Source organism: Arvicanthis niloticus, chromosome 16 (genome assembly GCF_011762505.2).
Source record: "Arvicanthis niloticus isolate mArvNil1 chromosome 16, mArvNil1.pat.X, whole genome shotgun sequence".
Classification (NCBI taxonomy): Eukaryota; Metazoa; Chordata; class Mammalia; order Rodentia; family Muridae; genus Arvicanthis; species Arvicanthis niloticus.
In genome coordinates, this window is record NC_047673.1 from 14,308,412 (window position 1) to 14,330,984 (window position 22,573).

Consider the following 22,573-nt stretch of genomic DNA (forward strand, 5'->3'; position numbering starts at 1 on the left):
AACAGCTGAGCAATGACATCAACACAGTCTCAGGAGAAAGCCTGCTCTTCTGCAGCCAGAACATTCTACCAGCAACACCTCCCCTCCCGACCATCCCTTCCCTACACATCCCAGATAAGATCACAAGACAGCAGACCCAGACACCTCCAAAATAGTAGGCAGAGGGGCCATGACCAACCAAGCTAAAGTCAAGTGTACAACAGGGAAGTAGGGAATTTGACCCTGTGCTGTGGGGAGGCAGGATAGAAAGGGAACTAACTGTGAAGGGGACATGGGACACCTACAAGTCAACTGTTGAAATAGGAGGTGGTTTATCAGGCTGAGTGTGACGGGCAAGTCATTAAATAGCATTGAAAGAGAGGAGAGGAATCTAGCTCAGGGTTCCTCAGCTATAGCACTGTTGACATTTGGGACTGGTAATTCTTTGCTGGGGCTGTTGTGTCTCGGTGCTCTGTCTACCAGCTGATGGCAGTACTCACTATGCTGTCTCCCCATCTTTTTTATTTTTATGACACTTTTCATTATGAAAACCAGACCAGCCTGGAAATCACAGGTCTGTCACCTCTGCTGGGATTACATGTGTGAACCACTAGCTTGACAGCCAAAAATGACTTGGTTTTAGAAATCCCTGGAAGGAAGGACAGACCCAGGTTCAATTCCCAGCTCCCTTGTGGCAGCTTACAACTGTCTGTTTCTCCAGCCTCAGGGGTCTCACACCTTCTTCTGGCTTCTGAGGGTACTGCGCTCATGTGGTGCATAGATATACATGCACACAAAAATAAATAAATCTCAAAAAAAAAAAAAAAAAAAAAAAAAAAAGATACCTGGAGAAAGCTGGGCGTGGTACAGACCACCTGTGGTGAACAGAAGAGCTGCAACATCAAAGGATGATGTTAGGGGCTGAGCAGGCAGCTCACCCATACAGTCCATGCTTAGCATACATGAAGCTTTCGATTCCTAGGCCTCACCAAAACTTACAGTTTAAATCTGAGTTATCCCTAAAGCTTATGTTTAAAATGCCCGGTCTTCAGCTTGAGGCACTGTTCTGAAGGTTCTGAAGTGGGTAACTACTGAGTCTGTGAAGGTTTAAGCAACACAACACGGTGATGGCACTACCCTCCATCCATCCCTCCATCCATCCCTCTACCACACCTTCCTCAAAAACTAAGTCAAAATAACTCTCACTTATTTCTGTCAGCTATTTTATCACAATTAAAAGTAAGAAATAGAGGCCGGGCAGTGGTGGCACACACCTTTAATCCCAGCACTAGCGAGGCAGAGGCAGGTGGATTTCTGAGTTCGAGGCCAGCCTGGTCTACAGAGTGAGTTCTAGGACAGCCAGGGCTATACAGAGAAACCCTGTCTGGGGTTGTGGGGGTAGTAAGAAATACAAATACAAATTTAGCAATGTATTTCCAAAACTAAGTTTAAATTTGGTTTCTGTGGTTAAATGACATTTCACAAAGTAGTTTTACTTGTGGTGCTAAGGACTGGACCCAGGCCTTGGACATTAGGCAAGTGTTCTGTACTGGGAGCACACCCTGAGACCCCCAGAGCATATTTGTTGAAATAAGTGCCATAGGCAGCTGACTATAGCCCCATAGCAGGGTTCTAAAGTCAGTTCCATTATTAAATAAGCCAATCAATGAATGAAATGTCGTTGAATATCATACATATATTTATTATAAACATTAGAAACAAAGTCACTGTAAAAATAGAAGTTTATACAGAGTACATTTTCTGATTATGCTTCTTTTACTAAGTTAAGTAATTAGTAAAGTGAAGCAGCTAACATTATATTTTAAAAGCACATTAACACTCTAATGAAGTTCCCTGTATCATACTTAGGCCTGTGGACAACTGCAAACCTACTATAAAGCTGCCTGATGCATGGCCATGGGAGTAACGTACAGAGCTGCTCAGGGCTCAGAGAGCTACTCCTCCTCGGCCCCGCCGGACTCCACGAACAGAGGGCACAGCGCTGCGTTAGGGCGGCAAAGGAAGGCATCCCCTCCCAACTCAGACAGCTGCTCCAGGGAGGACACAGAAGGGTCGTGGTCTTTTAACATGGCTGGCAATTGTAGAGTCTTTTCTTGAATGCGCCGTGAGCGTCTCACTGGTGTCAGAAACTTCAGCTCTTTAAATGTAGAATTTTTATCATGTTGCATCTTTTTAATACTGAAAAAACACAAAATTATTCAAAAGCATGTTCAAATTTTTCTTACACTTTTGCTGTTTCTCATATCATACTTCTATGTGGGACCCATGTGACGACTGTCTTATCAAATACTTCTACTTGCCGTTACAATCTGTGTTATGTGGACACTTGAGTAGCTCTAAAAACATCTGATTTCTTAATCCCAAGCCCTACAGCTATTAACCACACAGTAATAAATGTAAACCCAAAATGTCTCAATCTTGAAAATGCCTTGGGGGGGAAGGACCCAGGTTTGAATCCCAGCCCCCACATAGCAGCTCAAACTGTTTGTTCCAGTCCCAGAGAAATTCCACACGCTCTTCTGGTTTCTGTAGACACTGCATTCACATGCTGCAAAGACTCACATACAGGTACACCCACACACATCAAAATAAATCTCAAAAAAAAAAAAAATATATCAAAAGGATGCCTGGGAAAAGTTGTGGGTGGTACACATTGCATGTGGTGGGAAATCAAGGCTAGCAAAGTGACGCCATACAGGAAAAAAAAGCTGATATAGTAATGAAAAGGTCAGGTATCCCAGTGGCCTTTTCTCATCCTGTTTGGAACGGGGTAGTCTGAGTTAGACGTCAATCCACAGCAATCTGTCTGCCAGCCTCCCAGTGTGATGTCATTACCCATGAGCCATCATATTCAGATTTTTAACCCTTAGCATTAACTTTTTTTTTTTTTTAACAAAATTATCACTGGAGCATGAAGACATATGACATTCCATTTTAAATATTTACCTTTGCAACCGTGGTGTAGAAGATATATTATATCGAATTAGGCAACCTGCTTCAGTTTTTGACTCTGGGGTTGTTAAGTCATTGGTTGGATCTTCTGCTTTGTTGTCTTGATCGTCTTCACAAACCTCAACTTTCCCATGCTGTTTCTTCTCCTCTTCTGGCTTTCCTGACCCTAGATTAGCTTCAACATTTCCTTCTTGGATATGTTCCTTGGTTGCATGAGCCTCCTCAATATTTTCTCCTACAGAAAAATTCAAGATTTAAACTATTTAAACAAAATGTCAAGAAGACAGAACCAAACTACATTGCCTAACCATTATGTTTTCTATGTACGCACTTCTGCCAACAATTTAACAAATATTTACTATCCCTTGTGCAGAAATACAAATTTAAGAATGGAACCCTCCCAGTTCTTAAGACTATGTGCTGTGAAAGACACAGTGGAAGAACAATTGACTCTTAAATGAGATAAAATGGTGTAAGTCAAGTAGGAACAAAAAGTTGCTGGACCTATAAAAAGAAATGAACTAGACTAGTTTATGTCAACTTGACAGAGGCTAGAGTCATTTGGGAAGAGGGAACTCCAACTGAGAAACTGAACTTCAACTGTCAGATTGGTCTGCAGCAAGCCTGTGGGGCATTTTCTTATTTAACGATTGATGTGGTTGGGCCCATCCTATAGGGCGTGTCACCCTGGGTGGGTGGTCCGGGATGTTATAAGAAAGCAGGCTAAGCAAATTACGGAGAGCAAGCCAGTAAGCAGCACTCCTCCACGGTCTCTGCAACAGCTCCTTCCCTGCTTGAGTTCCTGCCCTGACTTTCCTCAGCCATGGACTGTGATGCACAACTGTAAGTTGACATAAACCCTTTCCTCCCCAAGTTACTTTTAGTCATGGTGTTTTACACAGCAATAGAAACCCTCGCTAAAACAAGGAAGTACGCTTATGGTACAGGGAGACAGTGAGGGAAGGCTTCAAAAGTAATCTCTAGAATAGGTCCTGAAAAGAAGTATTTAATAAGACCAAAAGACAGTCTTCTAATGAAGCACAGAAGAAAGTTAATCTTACCTGAAAAACTAGTGTTATACATAGGGAGATAGTGATGAGCTCAGACTGGAAGACAGGAGCTGGACTATAATGAACTTTATATGCAAGAAGTTGGGATAGGAGGAAATCACTGGAGACTTAAGAATTGGTTGAGATAAACACTGGCCCAGAATGACAAGGACAAACCACGATGCTAAGAAAACAAAGTAGTTGATACATACTTCAAAAGTTAACTGAGGTTTAGATGTGAAGGAAAGGCTAACTATAAAAACTTGAGGCTGAACTTAATGAATACATGACTGCACATCTTTATTGGAATGCCTGTCTGTACAAGTGTGTCAGGGATCTCCCTTCTAAAGTTTCTTGCTAAGAAGTTATTAATGTCAAAGGAGGGGTTTTGTTTTCCAGAGAGAGAAAAAAAAATAATGGGAATGAGGAAGCAATGAGAAAAGATAAAGTTCAAAAGAAAGCAGACTAGATTTGAAATTAGAAGCCTCACTATTTAGCCTTGGCTGGCCTAAAACTTGCTAGTTAGATCAGGCTGGCCTCTGCTTCCCAAGTGCTAGGTATGAGCCACCATATCCAGTTATACTTGAAAATCTGTTTGATTTTATATTTGTCAGATTTACTTTCTTCCCCCCCCCCCTCTCTGTGCGTGTGTGCATGTGCATATGCATATAGAGTTGCCTGTGCCAGCCAGAAGGGTCAGATCCCCTGGAGTTGAAGTTATAGTAGACTTGAGCCACCTGACATGTGTGCTGGGAACCAAACTCAAGTCCTCTGTGAGAGCAGCAAATGGTCCTAATCACTAAGCCATGTCTCCAGCCACAAGATGTAAAATTCTTAAGAGAAATCATATTAAACCTACTGATGTAAAAAGACCTCTGGCCTTAATTATCAAGAAAAGTATTAAAGGTTCTATTAAAGCTATGTGAGTAGCTGCTGGGTTGCTAGTGTTTAGGAGGTGGACAGTGAAGTATGGACAGGGATACGAACTCTTGAACACTCAGGTGCCCAGTGTGTCCCAGGCACTGCATCAGTACTACAGATACAATAGTCAGGAATACTAGCTACTGCTTTGCCCATCGAGTTTACAGCTTAGATCACAGACAAATGATTTAACAATATTCAAGTCCAGCAAATGCTAGATAGGGGAATTGGAACAAACCAGGTACACCTCATGTAGGCTAGCTAGACTGTGGGAAAGTGCGATGGCTGATCTGGGAAAGAAGACGGGACTGAGTCTAAAGGCTAAGCAGGAAATAAGAAAAGGCCAACGGGCATACAGAACACTGGCGGCAAAGGTAATACAGACCCTTCTAGAAAAAGAGAAAATCTCAATAACGTAGAGTGGCAAAGCCAGAAGCTGACAGAAGAACAACAGGGCATCCTGCCTGCAGTTCTGCAAGGATTTTAAAGGAGCAGGCAACTTAAATTAGACATCTAGTGCGAGAGGCCAGGAAAGAGCAAAGGTGATCTGGACCACAGCACAGTATGTGAATTAGAGATGGAAAGAATGGAAGTTAAATCACCTAAGGGATACTTAGAAAGTTAAAATCAAATTAATTGGCTAGGAACAGAGAAGTAGAAAGATTGTAACATATAAGTTATTCAAGAAAAAAAAAAAAAATCACCCCAAAGAGCTGGAAAGATGGTTCAGCAGTTAGAGCAATTGCTCTTGCAGAGGACCCAGGTTCAATCCCCCAGCCTCCACGGGATTCTCTAATTCCAGTTCCAGGGGATTCTATGCTCTTCTGACCTTCAAAGGCAGCAGGCATGTATGTGATATATATTGCAGACAAAAGACTCAAAGTAATAAATAAGTTTAAATTTAAAAAAAAACTGCCTGCAAGATTCTGCCATGAACAACACTTACTGAAAAGAACAAAAGATCAGGCTTAGGAAACACATCATGTGCTCAGCTCTGCGTGTATGAGCTTGGTGTACCTGAGAGACACACAGCATCTATTATTAGCAGTATTTTCTCACGTGATTTCTTGTCACCTAGAATTCACTTTGATCAGTAAAACCAATTTTATATTTGAGTATTATAAATTTCAGAACATTAAAGCTTTATGGTAGATTTTTTTCTATCTAAAGACTTCAGAAAATCTGTTTGTTTGTTTGTTTGTTTGTTTGTTAACAGGGTCTCACTATGTGGCTCTTGCTGGGCCAGAACTCAGAGAGCCACTGGCCTCCCCCACCCCCCTCCTAGTGCTGGGACTAAAAGAGTGGACCACCACACCTATCTCAAATGTCTTATTTTTATTTCTCTCCTTAAGAGACAATATTAAAGTGTTCTTGAATTTTCCATGTCATTTGCTTCTGGGTTTCCAACCTCTTATTCCTTCTTGCTTAGTCATTAAGTTTGATTGATATCATCAGGTTATATACATGTTCCACATGTTTCTCTGGACATAGTAATAGGTACCCAACTGACGCTGAATTAATCACTCCAATAGAAAGAAATATGACCACCTGGTCAAACTGACACACTACACAGCATTATATTACCATGTCATTAGCATATTGACCCCAATAAAGAGAACTTTTAAAATCTTGCATATTAATTAGAAACTTACATGACACACTTAAAGTTCAGTATGATAACTGCTTTTATTTCAAGTTTTCCACTTGACTTACATCTGTGAATGTTAAATTAAAGCTGCCTCAGTATCTTACTATATAATCAACCTTCAAATGTAGAATCCTCCAGCCTCAGCCTCAGCCTCAGCCTCCCACAGCACTGGGATTACAGGAACTTAACTACAATGTCTAGCAACAATGTCCTAAATACATTTTTCTTTTTTTAATATGTCTATTAATTTATTCTACAACTTTGAAATTTTATCAATACAAAAACTTTCTAGAATCCAGAACAGATAAGCTAAAAGGTCTTTACAGATTACCTCATCAAACGGCCTCATTAAAAAAAAAAAGAAAGAAAGAAAGAATAGGGCTGGAGAAATGGCTTAGTGGTTAAGAGTACTAACTGCTCTTCCTGAGTTCAATTCCCAGCAACCACATGATGGCTCACAACCATCTGTAAGGGAATCCAGTGCCCTCTTATGGTGTGTCTGAAGACAGCTATAGTAACTCATATACATAAAATAAATAAATCTGAAAGAAAGAAAGAAAGAAAGAAAGAAAGAAAGAAAGAAAGAAAGAAAGAAAGAAAGAAAGAGAAGGAAGGAAGGAAGGAAGGAAGGAAGGAAAGAAAGAAAGAAAGAAAGAAAGAAAGAAAGAAAGAAAGAAAGAGAGAGAGCTGTTGTGCTGTGATTAAAGCCACAGTATCACCAGCCCTATGGTCCCCACTTAGACAGAAATCTAAGGCCCAGAAAGAAACTTTTCATACCCGGTAGTAGATATAGCTTCTGAATTAGATTCCTTAATTTTCTTTTTTTTTTTTTTTCCCTTAAGTTTTTTGAGACAAGGTCTCACTCTACATAACCTAGGCTAGCCTGGACCCATGATCTTCCTGCTCCAGCAGCCAAGAGCTAGGATGCCAATCTTCTCTTTCAAGACCTTACTCTATCTATGTTCCAGGCCCTACTCTATGTTCAAGCACTGCCTTAACAATCTTCCTATCTTAGCCTTCCAAAAGTGTTAGGATTATAGGTGTGAACTATCATATCTGGCTTAAAATATCTACATAATATAGACATTTATTGCATTTCAGAAGCAGGTCAACAGAAGTACATGGAGAAAACCTTATGTAAAAAAAAAAAAAGGTTAAATGAGACAAAAGGGAAACTGAATCAGTACATGTTAGTAAAATCATAATTCACCCATAGAAAACTTACCCAAATTGACTTTTTCTTGATTCTTCGTTGTTAGAATATCTATGATTATATGTCGCATCTCTTCAATAGGCTTCAATTAAAAAAATGTTTTTAACAAAGAAAGAAATGTACATAGTCAAAAAATTAGGTTATATAAATTAAAAATATTAGATATAGTGAAAATTTTTCCTATATTAAAATAAACATTTGTTGTTAAGATTGAAAATGGTTATGTCTTTCAACTTAATAGAATAAGAAAAATGAACTTAAGGACAGAATTTCAATAACAAGAAAAATCCCCTAAAACAATAAAAGTTTCCCTTTTAGGCCTTGATAACTAATAATGCTTGCTCAATATAAACAAAAGCAATGAACAGATGGAATGCTATCATACATTCAATACCTGATCAGATTATCTAACAGGCTCTTTTGAAAAATTTAAGTTCTAGTTGTATTTTATGTCTCATACTATTAATTCATATCTGAATATCTTTTTTAAAAAATGTATTTATTTTTATGTATGAGTACCCTATCTGCATGTAGACCTGCACGCCAGAAGAGGGCTGCTGAGAAACCATGTGGTTGCTGGGAACTGAACTCAGGACCTCCAGAAGAGCGGCCCATGCCCTTAACTGCTGAGCCGTCTCTCCAGCCCCCTCTCTGAATATCTTAAGGTTGTCAATCCGACTTATTTCACTTGTTCAAACTGTGTTACCCAAAAGACATTAAAAGCGTTCACTATGTTCCTTAAAACCATGTTTGCTAATATAAGAATGTTTATAAAATGGAAGCCCTAGCTCATAGTCCTAGTTCCAGCTCTAGAATAATCAATCCTATTTTCAATTTCAGGGCTAATTTTGCTTCTTTCCCGAGTCTCTGCCTCCGTGTCATCTCTCTTTACACTACAATTTCCATCTTAGCCTTGCCTCCTCCTTTTGTATCACTGCACCAGTGCCATAATTTACTTTTTGTAATATCCTTTCTGTTCCATTATAGGAAATGTATAGGAGGATATTTTGTGCTAAAATATTCTCAGTTTCATTCAATTTATATTTCAGCTTGTATCTATTTTCTAAAGTATTATAACTCTTGGTACACAAATGCAAAGTTTTATAAGGTTGAAAAGCATGCATAATGCAATCCTTGCAGCCTTCACTGTTTCTGCTGCTAGGACCTGAACCTGTGCCCCTACTATTACTGAACTATACCACGTCCTCTGACCTGTGCCCGACTACCACTGAACTACACCACGTCCTCTGACCTATGCCTGACTACTACTGGACTACACCACGTCCTCTGACCTATGCCCGACTACTACTGAACTACACCACGTCCTCTGACCTGTGCCCGACTACCACTGAACTACACCATGTCCTCTGACCTGTGCCTGACTACTACTGGACTACACCACGTCCTCTGACCTGTGCCCCCACTACCACTGAACTACACCACATCCTCTGACCTATGCCCGACTACTACTGAACTACACCACGTCCTCTGACCTGTGCCTGACTACCACTGAACTACACCACGTCCTTTCACTTCCTGTAAGTAGATGGCAGCACCACAGTCACGTAAGTCACCATCGGATCAGGCTGCACTGTGATGTGCTCCGACATAACCTGGAATAGTTTCTACGGTGAAACTGACCATCAGCACACTCTGACCTTACCTGCGCCCCCGCCAGAATGGCCTTCTCATAGATGGAGATGATATTCTCAATAGGGCTTGTGATTGGTTCAATACGTACAAGACATATCCAATATTTAACAAGTTTTTTGGCATCTGGAATATTATGAATCAGGTCATTCAATGTAGCTAAAATTTCTTCTTTTGGGCACCCCTAAAATACCAAGAAATAATCTGTGAGCTACAAACTTTAAACAATTAACAATCTGACTATAATCAAGAATAGTGAGCAATATAAAAAGCTGACAGGAGCTGGAAACATGACCCAGCAGTCAAGAGTACTTGACGTTCCACCACAGGATGCAAGTCGGTGATTCCCACCACCCATGCTGGGCAGCTCCCAACTGCCTGTAACCTCCAGATTTACTGGATCCAACGCCTTCTAGCCTCTGCTGCCAACTGTATATATGTGGTACACATAAACTTATTTCAGTACATAAATAAAATAATAATATTAAATCTTAAAATATAACATTTCTAAATTGTAGACTGTACAAAGATAAAGACTCTACCAAGAGGGCTGGAGAAATGGCTCAGCATTTAAGAGCACCAGCTGTTCTTCCAGAGGATCTGGGTTCAATTCCCAGCAACCACATGGTGGCTCACAAGCATCTTTAACTCCAGTTCCAGATGATCTGACACCATTTTCCAGCCTCTGCAGGCACCAGGAATGCACATGGACATAAATACAGACAAAACAGCCATACACATTAAAAAACAATAACAAAAAATAAAAACAAAAAGAGACTCTACCTTATTAATGAGGTTCAGGCATTCAGAAATTGTTTTGTTTACTTGTTCGGTAAATAATCTCTGTTCGTCTTCTTCCGCCATGGTAGACCAGAAGGACCCGACTGGGTTCTCATGTTGGCCTTTTGGCTCAGCCCGGGTGACCACTGAGTGAGGAGGTCTTCTTAGCCCCTTCCCTTTGCCAGTTCTCCACTCGGTCTTCTGAGCTCTACAATCAGAAATGGCACATAAACGTTACTTAGGTTTTGATGACGGCATCCTGCTAAGTGGAGTAGTTAAATAGAGTTCAAGTCTGGGGCTGGAGAGGCGGCTCAGCAGCACCAGCCACTCTTCCGAGGACCCTGGTTTGATTCCCAGCACGACTCAATGCATTACAACCATTTGTAACTCCAGTTCTGGAGGACCTGACCTGTTCTTTTGGCCTCTGTGGACACCAGGAACACACATGGTGCAAAGACATACATGTGCATAAACCACCCATTCACAAATCAAAACAACTTCAAGTCTATCCGCAGTTCTAAACTGGTGGAACATATTGATTTGCAGAGGTGAACTCCTGAACATAACAAGATCATATATATATGCTGGAACTGGGGAGGCAGCTAAGAGGTTAAAAGTGCTTGCTGCTCTTGCCAGAGGACCCAGGCTTGGTTCCTTACGCCAACATCAGGAGGCTCCCGATCAACTGTAACTCCATTTCCAGGGGATCCAATGCTCTCTCATACATATAAAGAAAATAATAAATAACACCTCCCCCCAAAGAAGCCAAGAATGTATTTTTAAATAAATTGTAAGTATTTCTCAACTGTTTTTAATTGTTAATTTAATTTTTAATTGAACTAAGATCAGAAGCAACCAGTAAACCACACTTAAATACATAACTTTTTTGGCTTGTTTGTTCCATACATAAATCTGCCTGTGAGGCAGAAAATAATAAATTCAAGAAATTCTAATACGTTCAAGGAAGTTACAGGCTAAATTCACAACCGGTTTTCTACTGAAAACTAAGAAAACAAAGTGAGCCTCATCTACTCACTTCCCCTCTGCTGCGGTGTCTTTGAGCTGAGCTGATCTATGAACAGCGGCTCCTCCTGCGATCGTGTATCTGCGCTGGTCAGTATCTTTCGACTTTACTATCAGTCTGGTGTTAGACGAATTAGTCCAGGTTACATTTTTAGATATTATGCTTCTTGATGGGGCCTTGTCTCTTTTTGTGTCCTGAGAAGAACTGGTTTTGACAACAGACACAACTGGTTCTGATCGATGTGATTCCCTTTCAGGCACCCCTTTTCTGACTGTAACATTGGTAAGGGGCCTGCTGAGGCCCTGTTTCGCAGCGCTGTGGGCACTACTGTGGAGGCTTCGGATAGGTGGTCGTACAAGTGTGTTCTTTGACGAGGTGCTCACAGATTTAGTGTCTGCAGACTTGGTGGCAGCAGTTGTATTTGAGGCTCTTACACTGATGGCATTTGTAGGCTCACACTGAGCCTTTGTGGCTTTAGACACAGCAGTGGGAAGTTTCTTGGTTGTGGCAAGACTCTCGCCTTTGACACTGGGAACCTTTCTAAATGAATTAATCTTAGACTGAACAATCTGGCCATGATAATAGCCAAGCACTCGTTTTTTAGACATGTTCGTGTCTTGTTTGGGCTTCTCTTCAGTCATCTGCATCTTTTTACTGTCTTTATGGTGACATGCCTGGTCTGTCACAGTCTGACCTGAGAAGTCATCTCTCGTTGATAATAACTGCACGGCTTGAATATTGTCCTTCAGGCTATGTCGTTCTGAGCTGGCTACCTCTCCAGCTTTTAATGGAAGGCAGTTTTTTTCAACTGTACTTCCAATATTTTCTTTATCAGCCTAGAAGAGTTAAAAGAAATCAATATCTCAGAAACCGTTTTTTCATAGAGTGTTGGAAGGTCTGAGGGCTAGACACATCTTACCACTTCTGTTTTGAGTTTCACAACTTTGTTCCCTTCTTGGACCTGATCCTCAGATGTCATCATTTTCTGATCTCTATTAGTTAAAAGAAAAAACAATTATTCTGTACAAAGAAAATGTGCTTTTAGGGAAGAGGCAAGAGAATATCTAATAACTAATTTCTGAGCCCTTGTGTATAAACTAAGCAAATAAATACCCACTACAGAGTTCATTCAAGGCCCCATAATCTTAAATTGTAAGTTGAAGCAAGAAATGAATTAAGATTTGGTTATTCTAAGCAAAATATAGTTAATGGGGTAAACAAGATGGGTTTAAAAGTCTTAGCCCAATTATTTTTTTAGCTATAGACTAGTATAATATCTGACTACCCTTAGCTAAATGATACCAACTGCGTGTAAAAATCAAGGTTGGAAATAAACTATTGTCAATTAGACACAACAGTAATTCTAAAACAGAGTCACAAATTCAGTGTATGCTAAAATGTGTATATAGTGTTACTTGGTAGAACTGACAAAATCTGTTATTCTTATAACTAATAAAACTTTAATTCCTACCGACTACAGAGCAAGATGAATATCCTCAAACTCTGCTTTTCTATTGGATAAAGTCTACCCACATAGAGGGCCACCTGGTGTCCTCAAAGTCACTGATTCAAATATTAGTCACATCTAAAAGATTCATATTTTGTTTTGTTTTGCATTTGTTTGTTGAGACAGGGTCTATCTATAACTCAGCTCTGTAGACCAGGCTGGCTTTCAACTTACACAGATCCTCCAGCTTCTGCTGAGTGCTGGGACTAAAGGCATGAAACACTACACCAACCTTAAAAGACTCTTTTACTGCCACATCTAGGCTATTGTTTTACCAAAAGACACATGAAACTATCTATCTTACCTGCAGTGGTACCAACCCATGATATGTACTTGGGGACAGAAGAAACTTTGTTTGAGACTTGAGTGTTTAGAATACAGACTTTCAAAACCAAACACTGATGTTGACAGGCTAGCACAGCTCCTAAGTCAGTATTTCAGTACATATACATCCACTCTGCTCTAAAAATCTTTTTCTCTTGGACCGGTGATAGCTCAGCAGATGCAGGTGACTGCCACAATTCCATTCACAGAGCACACACACCTGAAGGCTACTTTGGACTGCACATGTGTACGGTACCTTGAATACACATTCACGAGTAGGTGAAAATTAACTGCTTCCCTTTAAGAATTTGAAGGTATGCCGGGCGGCAGTGGCACACGCCTTTAATCCCAGCACTTGGGAGGCAGAGGCAGGCGGATTTCTGAGTTGGAGGCCAGCCTGGTCTACAGAGTGAGTTCCAGGACAGCCAGGGCTATATAGAGAAACCCTGTCTCGAAAAACCAAAGAATTTGAACGTATATGCAGAATGATGATCTAGTGCATCACCCACATAAAGCAGCCACTGGTACAACCGAGATGTGCTGAAAGTGTTGACACACCAGAATTTTGAAGACTTGATACCAAAATAGAGGGTATAATGCCATAATATTTTTTCTTTTGTGGTGCTGAGGGGTAGCAAGCATTCTACTACTAAAATACATTTCCAAACCTCATAATACTTTCAAATATCACATGTTAAAATGATAATATCTGGAATCATAACTGGGTTAATAAAATTCATTTCATTTTAAAGTTAAATATGATTAGCAGGAAAGTAAAAATTACAGATGAGATGCACGTTAGGTTCTTAGTGCACACCTCTAATGGAATTCTCCAGAACTGAGTTAAAGTTGACCTCACCTGGATATCTGACTTTCTTGTTTGTATGGAAACTTTGTTTGTCGTATTAACAGATATTCCTTGAGTTTTTGTTTTCTTTGTTCTAGAGAGGAAGGAGCAACAGAGTCAACTTTAGTTAAAACATCAAATATGGTTGAGTAAAAGGTTATATTTCTTGGAAAAATTATTTTGAGACAGTGCTTTTTATATTGATATTGATGAAGAGGAAAATCAAATTAATAGAATTGATGTTATAAGAACTTGCTAATGGATTTACTTAGGAGACATTAAGTCATACAAAGTCCTAGTCTACCACAAAAGTCCCTTGTGTTTTCATCAATAAAAACATAATTCTGCCAGGTAACAACTATTTGAGAAAAAAAACCACACTTAAATAGTTCTAGCAATATCTTTGCTGTATCAATCTTCCATCTGCCTAAGTAGCCAGCCTTATCCTGGAGCCAAGACCTAAACCAGATTTAACAATGACAGCATATATAAAACGCACATATATAAAATCCGGTGTATATGTTACTGCGCTCTTCTCTCCCAAGCCAGTTCTTTGGACATCAGCCAGAGCTGGCGAGTGCTAGTAAAGAGCTTTCCCTTCATTAGTCTCTAAGTTAGGTGTGAAGGATTCCTCACTGGGAAAGTAGGTTATTTCTATAACCAACATGGAGGTTCCCAGTGTGACCTTCTACACCAGCCTCTGTGCGGCTGGGAACGGTTCAAATGGCTGGAGAGGAGTCCTGGGAGAGTGCACCCAACCTATTTCTAGAACTTCCTCTGAGGGCACTCCAAACTCTCCAGACAATGTCCAGGTTCATTCAGACACAAGAAAGGTTCAAAGGTAAACCAGCAGGATAAGGTAGACTGGCCCCAAGGTCTCAACCAGGCCCCACCTTATAGGGGAGAAGAGGGCTCAGAACAGGCCTAAGGAAGCTTCCTAGGAGAGCTGACAGTAAGGTTTCCCATTAAGAAAGTAGTGTACCCTTGGATTGAATGTGTGAGTGAAGGTGCTGCCTCTTTGGCAGCCAGGAGAAATCTCCAGCAGAGACCCCCTTTGTCCCCAAGCAGGGGAGGAAGAACTGTGAGAAAATTAGCTGCCTGTTCAGCCGGATTGTGCCATATAAACTAGGTAGCAAACCCACTTTCATCCTTGAAGCCTGCTCCATCTGTGACCATCTCTCTCTCTCCTCCTCCTTCCTCTTTTTCTTCCTTCTTCCTCTCCCCCTTCACTTCCCTCGCTTTACCCCCTCCCTCCCTACGCCCCCTCTCTGAAACAAAAGGTACAATTAAAACTTGGGGCTCCTTTCATAAAGAGGAAGGAGTTTTGAATCTTGCTCAGAACAAGTAAATGGCTCTGAGTTTTTTAAAAAGAAAAGGAAGGGCTCCTTTGGCCAGTTACTCCAATGGGCCATATAGTCTTCTCCACTGAGCCCTGCTCAGGTTAAACACTGGCCAAGATCCCAGGCATCCTTGCTAGCCAGGGACGCCTCTGTGCACAGAGAGGTCTTTAGCTGTGCTCTCCAGAGGGAGACTATGTAAGTCATCTCTTTGTTAAAGTGACGATGTATAATACATTCTAGCTAAACAAGGGTCATCTTCAGAACTCCAGCTGTGTCTATTAAAATAATCACAGCTGCACTTGTTAACTGTTACTATCCCTTCAAGGAGACAGTCAAGGTAAGGGTACCCTCACCTGATTATCCAGGCCCTAATTGCATGAGGCCTGAAGTTTTCTGGAGATAGGATACAAAGACTGGGAAAACTAGGGGGGGGGTGGGGGGGTGTCAGAGGGGCACTTATGTAGCTTTGGGAAAGCTGCTATATTTAGTGGGTAGAAGCTTCAGTGAAGAAGAGATACACACATACACACAACCTTTTTAGGAAAATTTCTTACAATAAATGATAAATTTATTTATTATGATTATGTCTCACGGTATTTAATTTTTTGCTTTTTTCTTTTTGATACAGGGTTTCTCTGTGTAGCTCTGGCTGTCCTGGAATTCTCTTGACAGACCAGGCTAGCCTTGAAATCAGTAGCCTGCCTCTGCCTCCCAGGTGCTGGGATTTAAAGGTGTATACCACCACACCCTGGTTGATGCTTACATTTTTAAATTGTCTAGTCAAGGTGATTTATATGTAAAGTTTAAAATAACTAGATGTTTCCAGGACTATAAAAATAGTCTGCTGTCTAAAACTACAATTATAAATGTTTAGCTCTCTGAGTACTCTCCCCGCCTTGTCCTTGATTATACAGAATGTTCTCTCATTCAAGGTTATTGCTGTCTCTAAAATTCTTTCTCAGGATCAGTGAGACAATAAAAGATATAAATTTGAAGTTATATTTCTAATAAAAAGGTTAAATCATTTTAAACAGAATAAATCAGATAAAGAGACAAAACCATAAAAGCTTAACGCTAAGTCACAGTAGGTCTGACTATGTTAAACAGGACTTACAAGGGATGACTTCAAGAGCATACTCAGTGGTTACAGTGACTGTTCCTATGGATACAAGGGTCTACTGACATTAACAAAAGCTAACTTAGAGACATATGTCTTGTCCTGTGTGTTTTGCTAACTTTGTTAAGCTTTAAGTATTGGGAGAAACTGTGGTAAGAATTAATTGTACACCTTTTATTCCTATAACTGTCTCCTTGTGACAATCAATCCTCCTGTCCCCTGCAGTAATTACTGTGATAAAATAAGCTACTTAATAGAAAAAATCATATAAATTGACTTAGATTCTGTAAAACTGCACTGTACAGGATAATGAAGGTCCCAGTTTCCCCATGGACTGTACTTATCATATAAAGTGTGTTACCTTAGTATTTAAAGAGCTTCAGTTCAAAAATTGTAATCAGAAATCTTAAGAGAGATAAATTACCTTAGCTTACAAAACCCTAATCTTGTGAGAGTTACTAATTTATTATAAACTGTTAAAACAAAGGTAATCTGGTTATAAAAGTTATAAAAGTTATAAAAGTTGTTGGCAGGGTGGTAACAACGTGCCTTTAATCATGATAGGGTGGGGGAGGCGCAGAGGCAGGTGGGGCTGTGAGTTCAAGGCCAGCCTGGTCTGCATAGTGAATTCCAGGACAGCCAGGACTATGTTGAGAGACTGTCTCAAAGTAAAATAAAAAATATAAAAGAGATTAAATATCATTTATGTGTCCAGAATTGTGTTTGTATTCACACCAAGTACAAATGTAATTCATTCACAAAGAAGATGGGAGGGAGAAACCCATTTATATCCCACATTACATAATCTAATGTAATATATTTTCGAAATTAAATTTGAGCAGGTAATGCAAAGTTTAATATAAAATACTATTCAAAATAGGTACATTAAAAAAAATTATAGAGAATTGAATGTCCAAGGAAAATGGGTTAAACTGACCAGACACTTGCATGTCGGGTTTGAAGGGACTTACTGTGAGGATGGTCACAGTAAATTGCATGCTAACCTCATTACTGCATATGGATGCATGGGGAAATAAGACTCGCCAGAGTCTGCTGCTCCTGTCTGCCAGTGTGCACACCAGACCAGGAAAGCTTCCTCCCTATCTACAGGGAAGATGATTTACTCCTCATGTCTTCCCAGACAGGCAGATGAATTCTCTCACCCAGAGGAGAATCTTTAAGCGTCTGCAATAACATCCTAACTGTCTCCAGCACAAGAGGCAACTGGCAATTACACTTCACTCACTGGTTCCCGGACTGACAGACAGTGATGAGAATGGGTGGTCTTTTATCTAAGCCAGCCAGACAACTGGCATGAGCCCTGCATGCTAGTTCAATTTGTCCTGGCTTTCCATTCTCCTCTTAGCAAAGCCAGTCCCAGGCTGAGAGGCCGATGCCTGATTGTATAAGGTGTCCCCCACCCCCTCCCAACCCCAGGAGAGTTTAAGATAATGTATAAGGCAGAGCCTCTGCCACAGTCAACACAGCAGGCTGAACTATGGGCACTTATTTAAACACTTAGTTGCAGGTGCAGATCCATCATGCCAGCAACAATGAGTTATATAATTATATATATTATATAAATAAATAAACCTTAGAAACAAACAACAATGCCAGACCAGCCTCTCAGAGCTGACAGAAAAACAGCTCTCCAGCTCCCACTGCAAACCTGAAAACCAGGACACACAGTAGAAGCTTTAGGAATCCAACAGGGGCCGTCTAGAGATGGGGTCACAATGCCCTTTGCGCCCAATGGACTCATGTTAACACTGGCCATGATGCTCCCACAGGGCCAGCCACCACGGCTCCTCAGGACTGAACTCTGACAACGAATTTTACTAGTTCTGTTATATCTGGTAATAAAAGGTTTGTAAACAGTTTTCTTTCTGTTTCTGGTTTCCTTAATGAGTTATGCCTATCTGTGCATCCAAATAATAGTTGAAAGTTATAGTGGTGAGAACCTGAGTGTTTAGTTCCCTGGGACAGAGAATTTTATTTTATTTTATTTTATTTTATTTTATTTTATTTTGGTTTTTCAAGACAGGGTATCTCTGTGTAACCTCAGCTGTCCTGGCACTCCCTCTGTAGACTCCCAGGCTCTGGGACTAAAGGCATGTGCCACAGTGCCTGGCAACACAGAATTTGAAACTGGAGCTTTATAAAAAGATTTTTAAAAACTCCAGTGGGGGAAACGATGAGCCTGGGCAACAAAGATTTGGAAAAGAATATCACTAGTGATAATTCTGACAATGTCTTTGCTGTGTTGACTTCCCACCCGGACCAAGTGGTCAGACTTAACAGTCCCCCGTCTCTGTTTAAACTGTTCGACATGTCCCCTGTGACTGGGATCTAAAAGAGATTTAAGGATGAGAGCAATGGAAAATGCAGAAGCCTAGCTCAGGAAGCAGAGAAAGATGGATCTCTCTGAATTCAAGGCCAGCCTGGTCTACAGATTAAGTTCCAGGCTACAGATCAAGTTCCAGGCAGCCAGAGCTACAGAGAAACCCTGTCTCAAAACCACCACCAAAAACAACAAAAAAGCGCCAGTCTAAAGTGTATATAAAGCTATTGAAATCTTTTATTTAGGGCTGGCTCTTCCTTGGGTGTTAGCCAGTGTGGACAACTGCTACTAAACCACTAAGGGTGTGGAGTGACTACTCCCTGGGAAAATATATTATTTCTATAACAATACAATAGGAAATTTCTCAATTTAGAGAAATGGTCCCATTAATCAGAAATTACATGAAAAGTGCAGTTTTTGGGTCACTGTTGCTATGATGAAACACCCTGACCAAAGGCAACTTGGGGAGGAAAGGGTTCATTTGCTCACATTTCCATAGTACATCAACAAAAGAGTTAGGTAAAAAATCTGGTGGGCATGGACAAGTGTTGCTTCAAGGCTTGCTCTGCCTGTTTTGTTTTTTATAGCACCCAGGACCAACAACCCAGGGGTGGCACCGCCCACAATGGGCTGGGCCCGTCCCTCTCCCATCAATCACTAATTAAGAAGATGCCCCACATGCTGGCCTACAGCCTGCCTTATCTTATGGAAACATTTTTTCCATAGAGAAAATGTTCCCTCCTCTCAGGACTCTAGCTTGTGTCTAGTCGACACAAATTTAGCCAGAACGATGCTCACAACTGCTCTGCAGTAAGAATGCATTGTCTGGGCTGAGACTATAACTCAATGATAAAACACCTGCCTAGCATTTACAAAGCTCTAGGATTCAGCCTCCCAAATAAATAAGTAAATGAATGAATGAATGAATGAATGAATGAATAGCATCAAAAGCCCTAATCGTGTGAAAATTGGAGGGAACACCATTTCAATATAGGGCTCCAGAAAGCCAGCCTACAAGAAGCAACTGTGGACAGACGTGATACCAGTCGCCAAATTCTGACCAACTTACAGAATTAGGTTGGGTGAGAAAGTTTTCCATATGATTGGGGCAGACCATTCAACTCCAGTTTTCCAAAACGTCCAGGACATCATGCAGACAGCCCCACCCTCACCTTCACGTTCCAAGCACAGAGATGGGAGAACCTGCGCGCAGGCGCAGTCGGGGGTCCTGGCCGCCCCGCCCCCGCCCTCAGACCCCGAAGATAAACCGCTGCCCCCGGCAGCTTCTAGTGAGGCACCGGGCTACCCTCGGCAGCGGCCTAGGCTCTCGAAGAGAGTTAGCGGCCGAGGCCCCGTGCCGTCGCTCACCTCTGAAGGCCGGCTGGTCTCGCTTGGTCGGGGGCAGCTGCAAGTCCTGGGGCACCGGCAAGGTATTCCTCACAGCCCGGCCAAGGAAGCGCTTCCTGGACTCTGCCATCTTTTAATGCGCGCGCCTCATCGCCGGCGTGGATTAAATCGACCAATGAGCGCGGGAGGGCGGGGCCCGGACGAGGGGCGGGGCCGTCCCCGAATCCGTGTAGTTGGCAGCCGGCGAGAAATTTCAAACTCAAACAATGCTCTTCCAACTGGATGGATGACGCCGTTGGAGCGGGCTTGTTGAATCGTCAGGATGGAGCAGGACTAGGGTTGACAAGTCAGGGCATGTCTTCAGACACAGCCCAGAGGAAGCCATAGGACAGCAGATGGCTGTACCTGTCTAAACGCTGGTGCGCTCCTTAGGGATAAGGCTCAGCTCTTTCCCGGAGGAGGACAAGTTCCCAAATGATCTTTGGAGCTGCGTAACAGAATTAGGTTGCGATTATATCTCACGAGCGAGATGATGAGCTCAGATGTCAAGTATCCCATGTTTGCACAGCTTGCAAACAAAATCTTAAGTTGGGATCTACCTTTGTGCTCTTATTATGTTATTATTGTATTGAATATCTTGCTATGTAGCAAAAGGCTGGCCTAGAACTCGCAATCCTCTTTGGCCTCCTGAGTGCTAAGATTACAACTGTATACCCGGCCCTTTCCATGCATTAATATATACATTTGTAAAGACAAAAAAAAAAAAAAAAAAAAAAAAAGAAAGAAATAAAGAAATAAAAAAAAAAAAAAAAAAAACTGAGAAAAAAACCCGTAATTCTGGGAAGATAAACCAACTCTGGTTAGACAGTCTGTCTACGTTTGTATATTTAGGTGTGCTGTCATAATCTTTCATGCCCATCATTTAAACAAGTCATCTACATAAAACCCAGACACACTGGCAGTGGTGGTTCACCCCTGTACTCCCAGCCCTCAGGAAGATGACATGTATGAAACGTATTTCTAGGAAAATTGATTAACTGATCGGAACCTCAAAGATTGTGGAGAGGTTGAGATGTTGTGGGTACAGGGCCCAGATACAATTTATCCTGGGCTATCTGTAACCCATTAAATAGCCACCCCTTGCCAATCTTAGAACACGACATCCCACCCCAATCCCAGGCCCCAACTACATCATGTTGGAGGCCATGGTTTGTATTTTTTGTTGTTGTTGTTGTTTTGTTTTTTTTTGTTTAAGTGAGGGAGAACAACTGGAAATTGGTCTGGTGCTGCTATGTATACAAATGCTAAATACCAGCTCCCAACATCTGGTTGCCCCCAAACTATACACCCAGAGATGCTATGTAAATCTTGCTCCTCAGTTTAAAGTTAGTAGACTAGAGCCTATGATTGGGCTATAGAGAGAGAAAGGCATTATTTGAGGATCAAGTGGGGGGCAGGGGTCCTCAGGAGAAACCAAGGGAAGGAGAAAGAAGACAAGGGGACAAGTAGGCCACCTTGAGAGGAATGGCCCATGAGCACCTGGCCAGGAGAAACAGCAAGTAACAAGGGTCATGTGGCTAGGGATGTCAGTGAGAACAGCTCCAAACCGGCCCAGTCTAGGCTTATAGCTTGTAAATAAAATACCAAGACTCCGTGTCTTTAATATGGGCTAGCTGGAATATATAATTCATTTTACAATTTCTACTTCCTATTACCCAGGCCAGAGGGTCTCCCCAGCTGGCTCTCAGCAGTGATCAGCTTTTCTCTTGTTCCTCTCCTTCCTTCCTTTTTCTTTCTTTCTTTTAACTTTTGAAATATCGTATTTTAGTGTAGCTTTACCAACTTCAGAAGAAGCCACAGGCAAACAGCTCTCGTTTTTAAAGGCATCATTGCTCACGCTGACACAGCCGATCGCTAAGTTTCCATCAGTGTGATTGCTAATCTTGGTTGTCAGCTTGACTACATCTGGAACCAGCTAAAACCTCAGCAGCTGGGAATGCTGTGAGGGGTTTTCTTGTTTAGATGGTCAGGGGTGAGAAGCCGGGCACTTCTGGTGGCAGTTCACAGAAAAGGACATGAAGGAAGCTTTTTGCTCTCTGCCTGGCTGCCCTCACTCTCATTGGCAAGTTCCTCTATCCTGCTGCTGAAGGCATCCCTTCCCTGGTACTAGAACTTACCTCTTCAGAATTCCATCATAGACAGGACCAGCAGCCCTCCAAGAATCCTCCAGGACTCAACACCAGGTTAAGACTGCTCAGATACAGTCTCATGGATTGAACAATGACCAGATTCTTGGACTTCCCATTGGGAGACAGTTATTGTTGGATTACTAGGAGCACAGCCTGTAAATAAATCATTTGATTTGGTTATGGTCTTTAGAGGATCTTAATTAATCCAACCAGATGGTAAAAGGGGGGGGGGGGCGGCTAAAAAGTTTTGATGCTTAAAACCCAGTTAGTTTTATGTCTGTAAAATTCACTTTAATAGTTTTTTCAAGTATCCATAGTTAAGAC

The 22,573-nt window shown here is 41.4% G+C and overlaps 1 protein-coding gene across 1 annotated transcript; it reads right to left on the minus strand.

The window, feature by feature from the left end:
• Window positions 1-1,655: 1,655 nt before the first annotated feature.
• On the minus strand, window positions 1,656-20,231 carry Ckap2 (cytoskeleton associated protein 2). The gene is made up of 9 exons (XM_034519843.2): window positions 20,082-20,231; window positions 13,928-14,009; window positions 12,157-12,229; window positions 11,250-12,073; window positions 10,217-10,421; window positions 9,447-9,617; window positions 7,796-7,865; window positions 2,947-3,187; window positions 1,656-2,178 (listed from the first exon to the last, which is right to left on the minus strand). Exons 1-9 carry the CDS (start codon window positions 20,188-20,190, stop codon window positions 1,935-1,937), a joined length of 2,019 nt encoding a protein of 672 aa, XP_034375734.1. The 5' UTR covers window positions 20,191-20,231; the 3' UTR covers window positions 1,656-1,934.
• Between the last annotated feature and the right edge of the window lie 2,342 nt (window positions 20,232-22,573).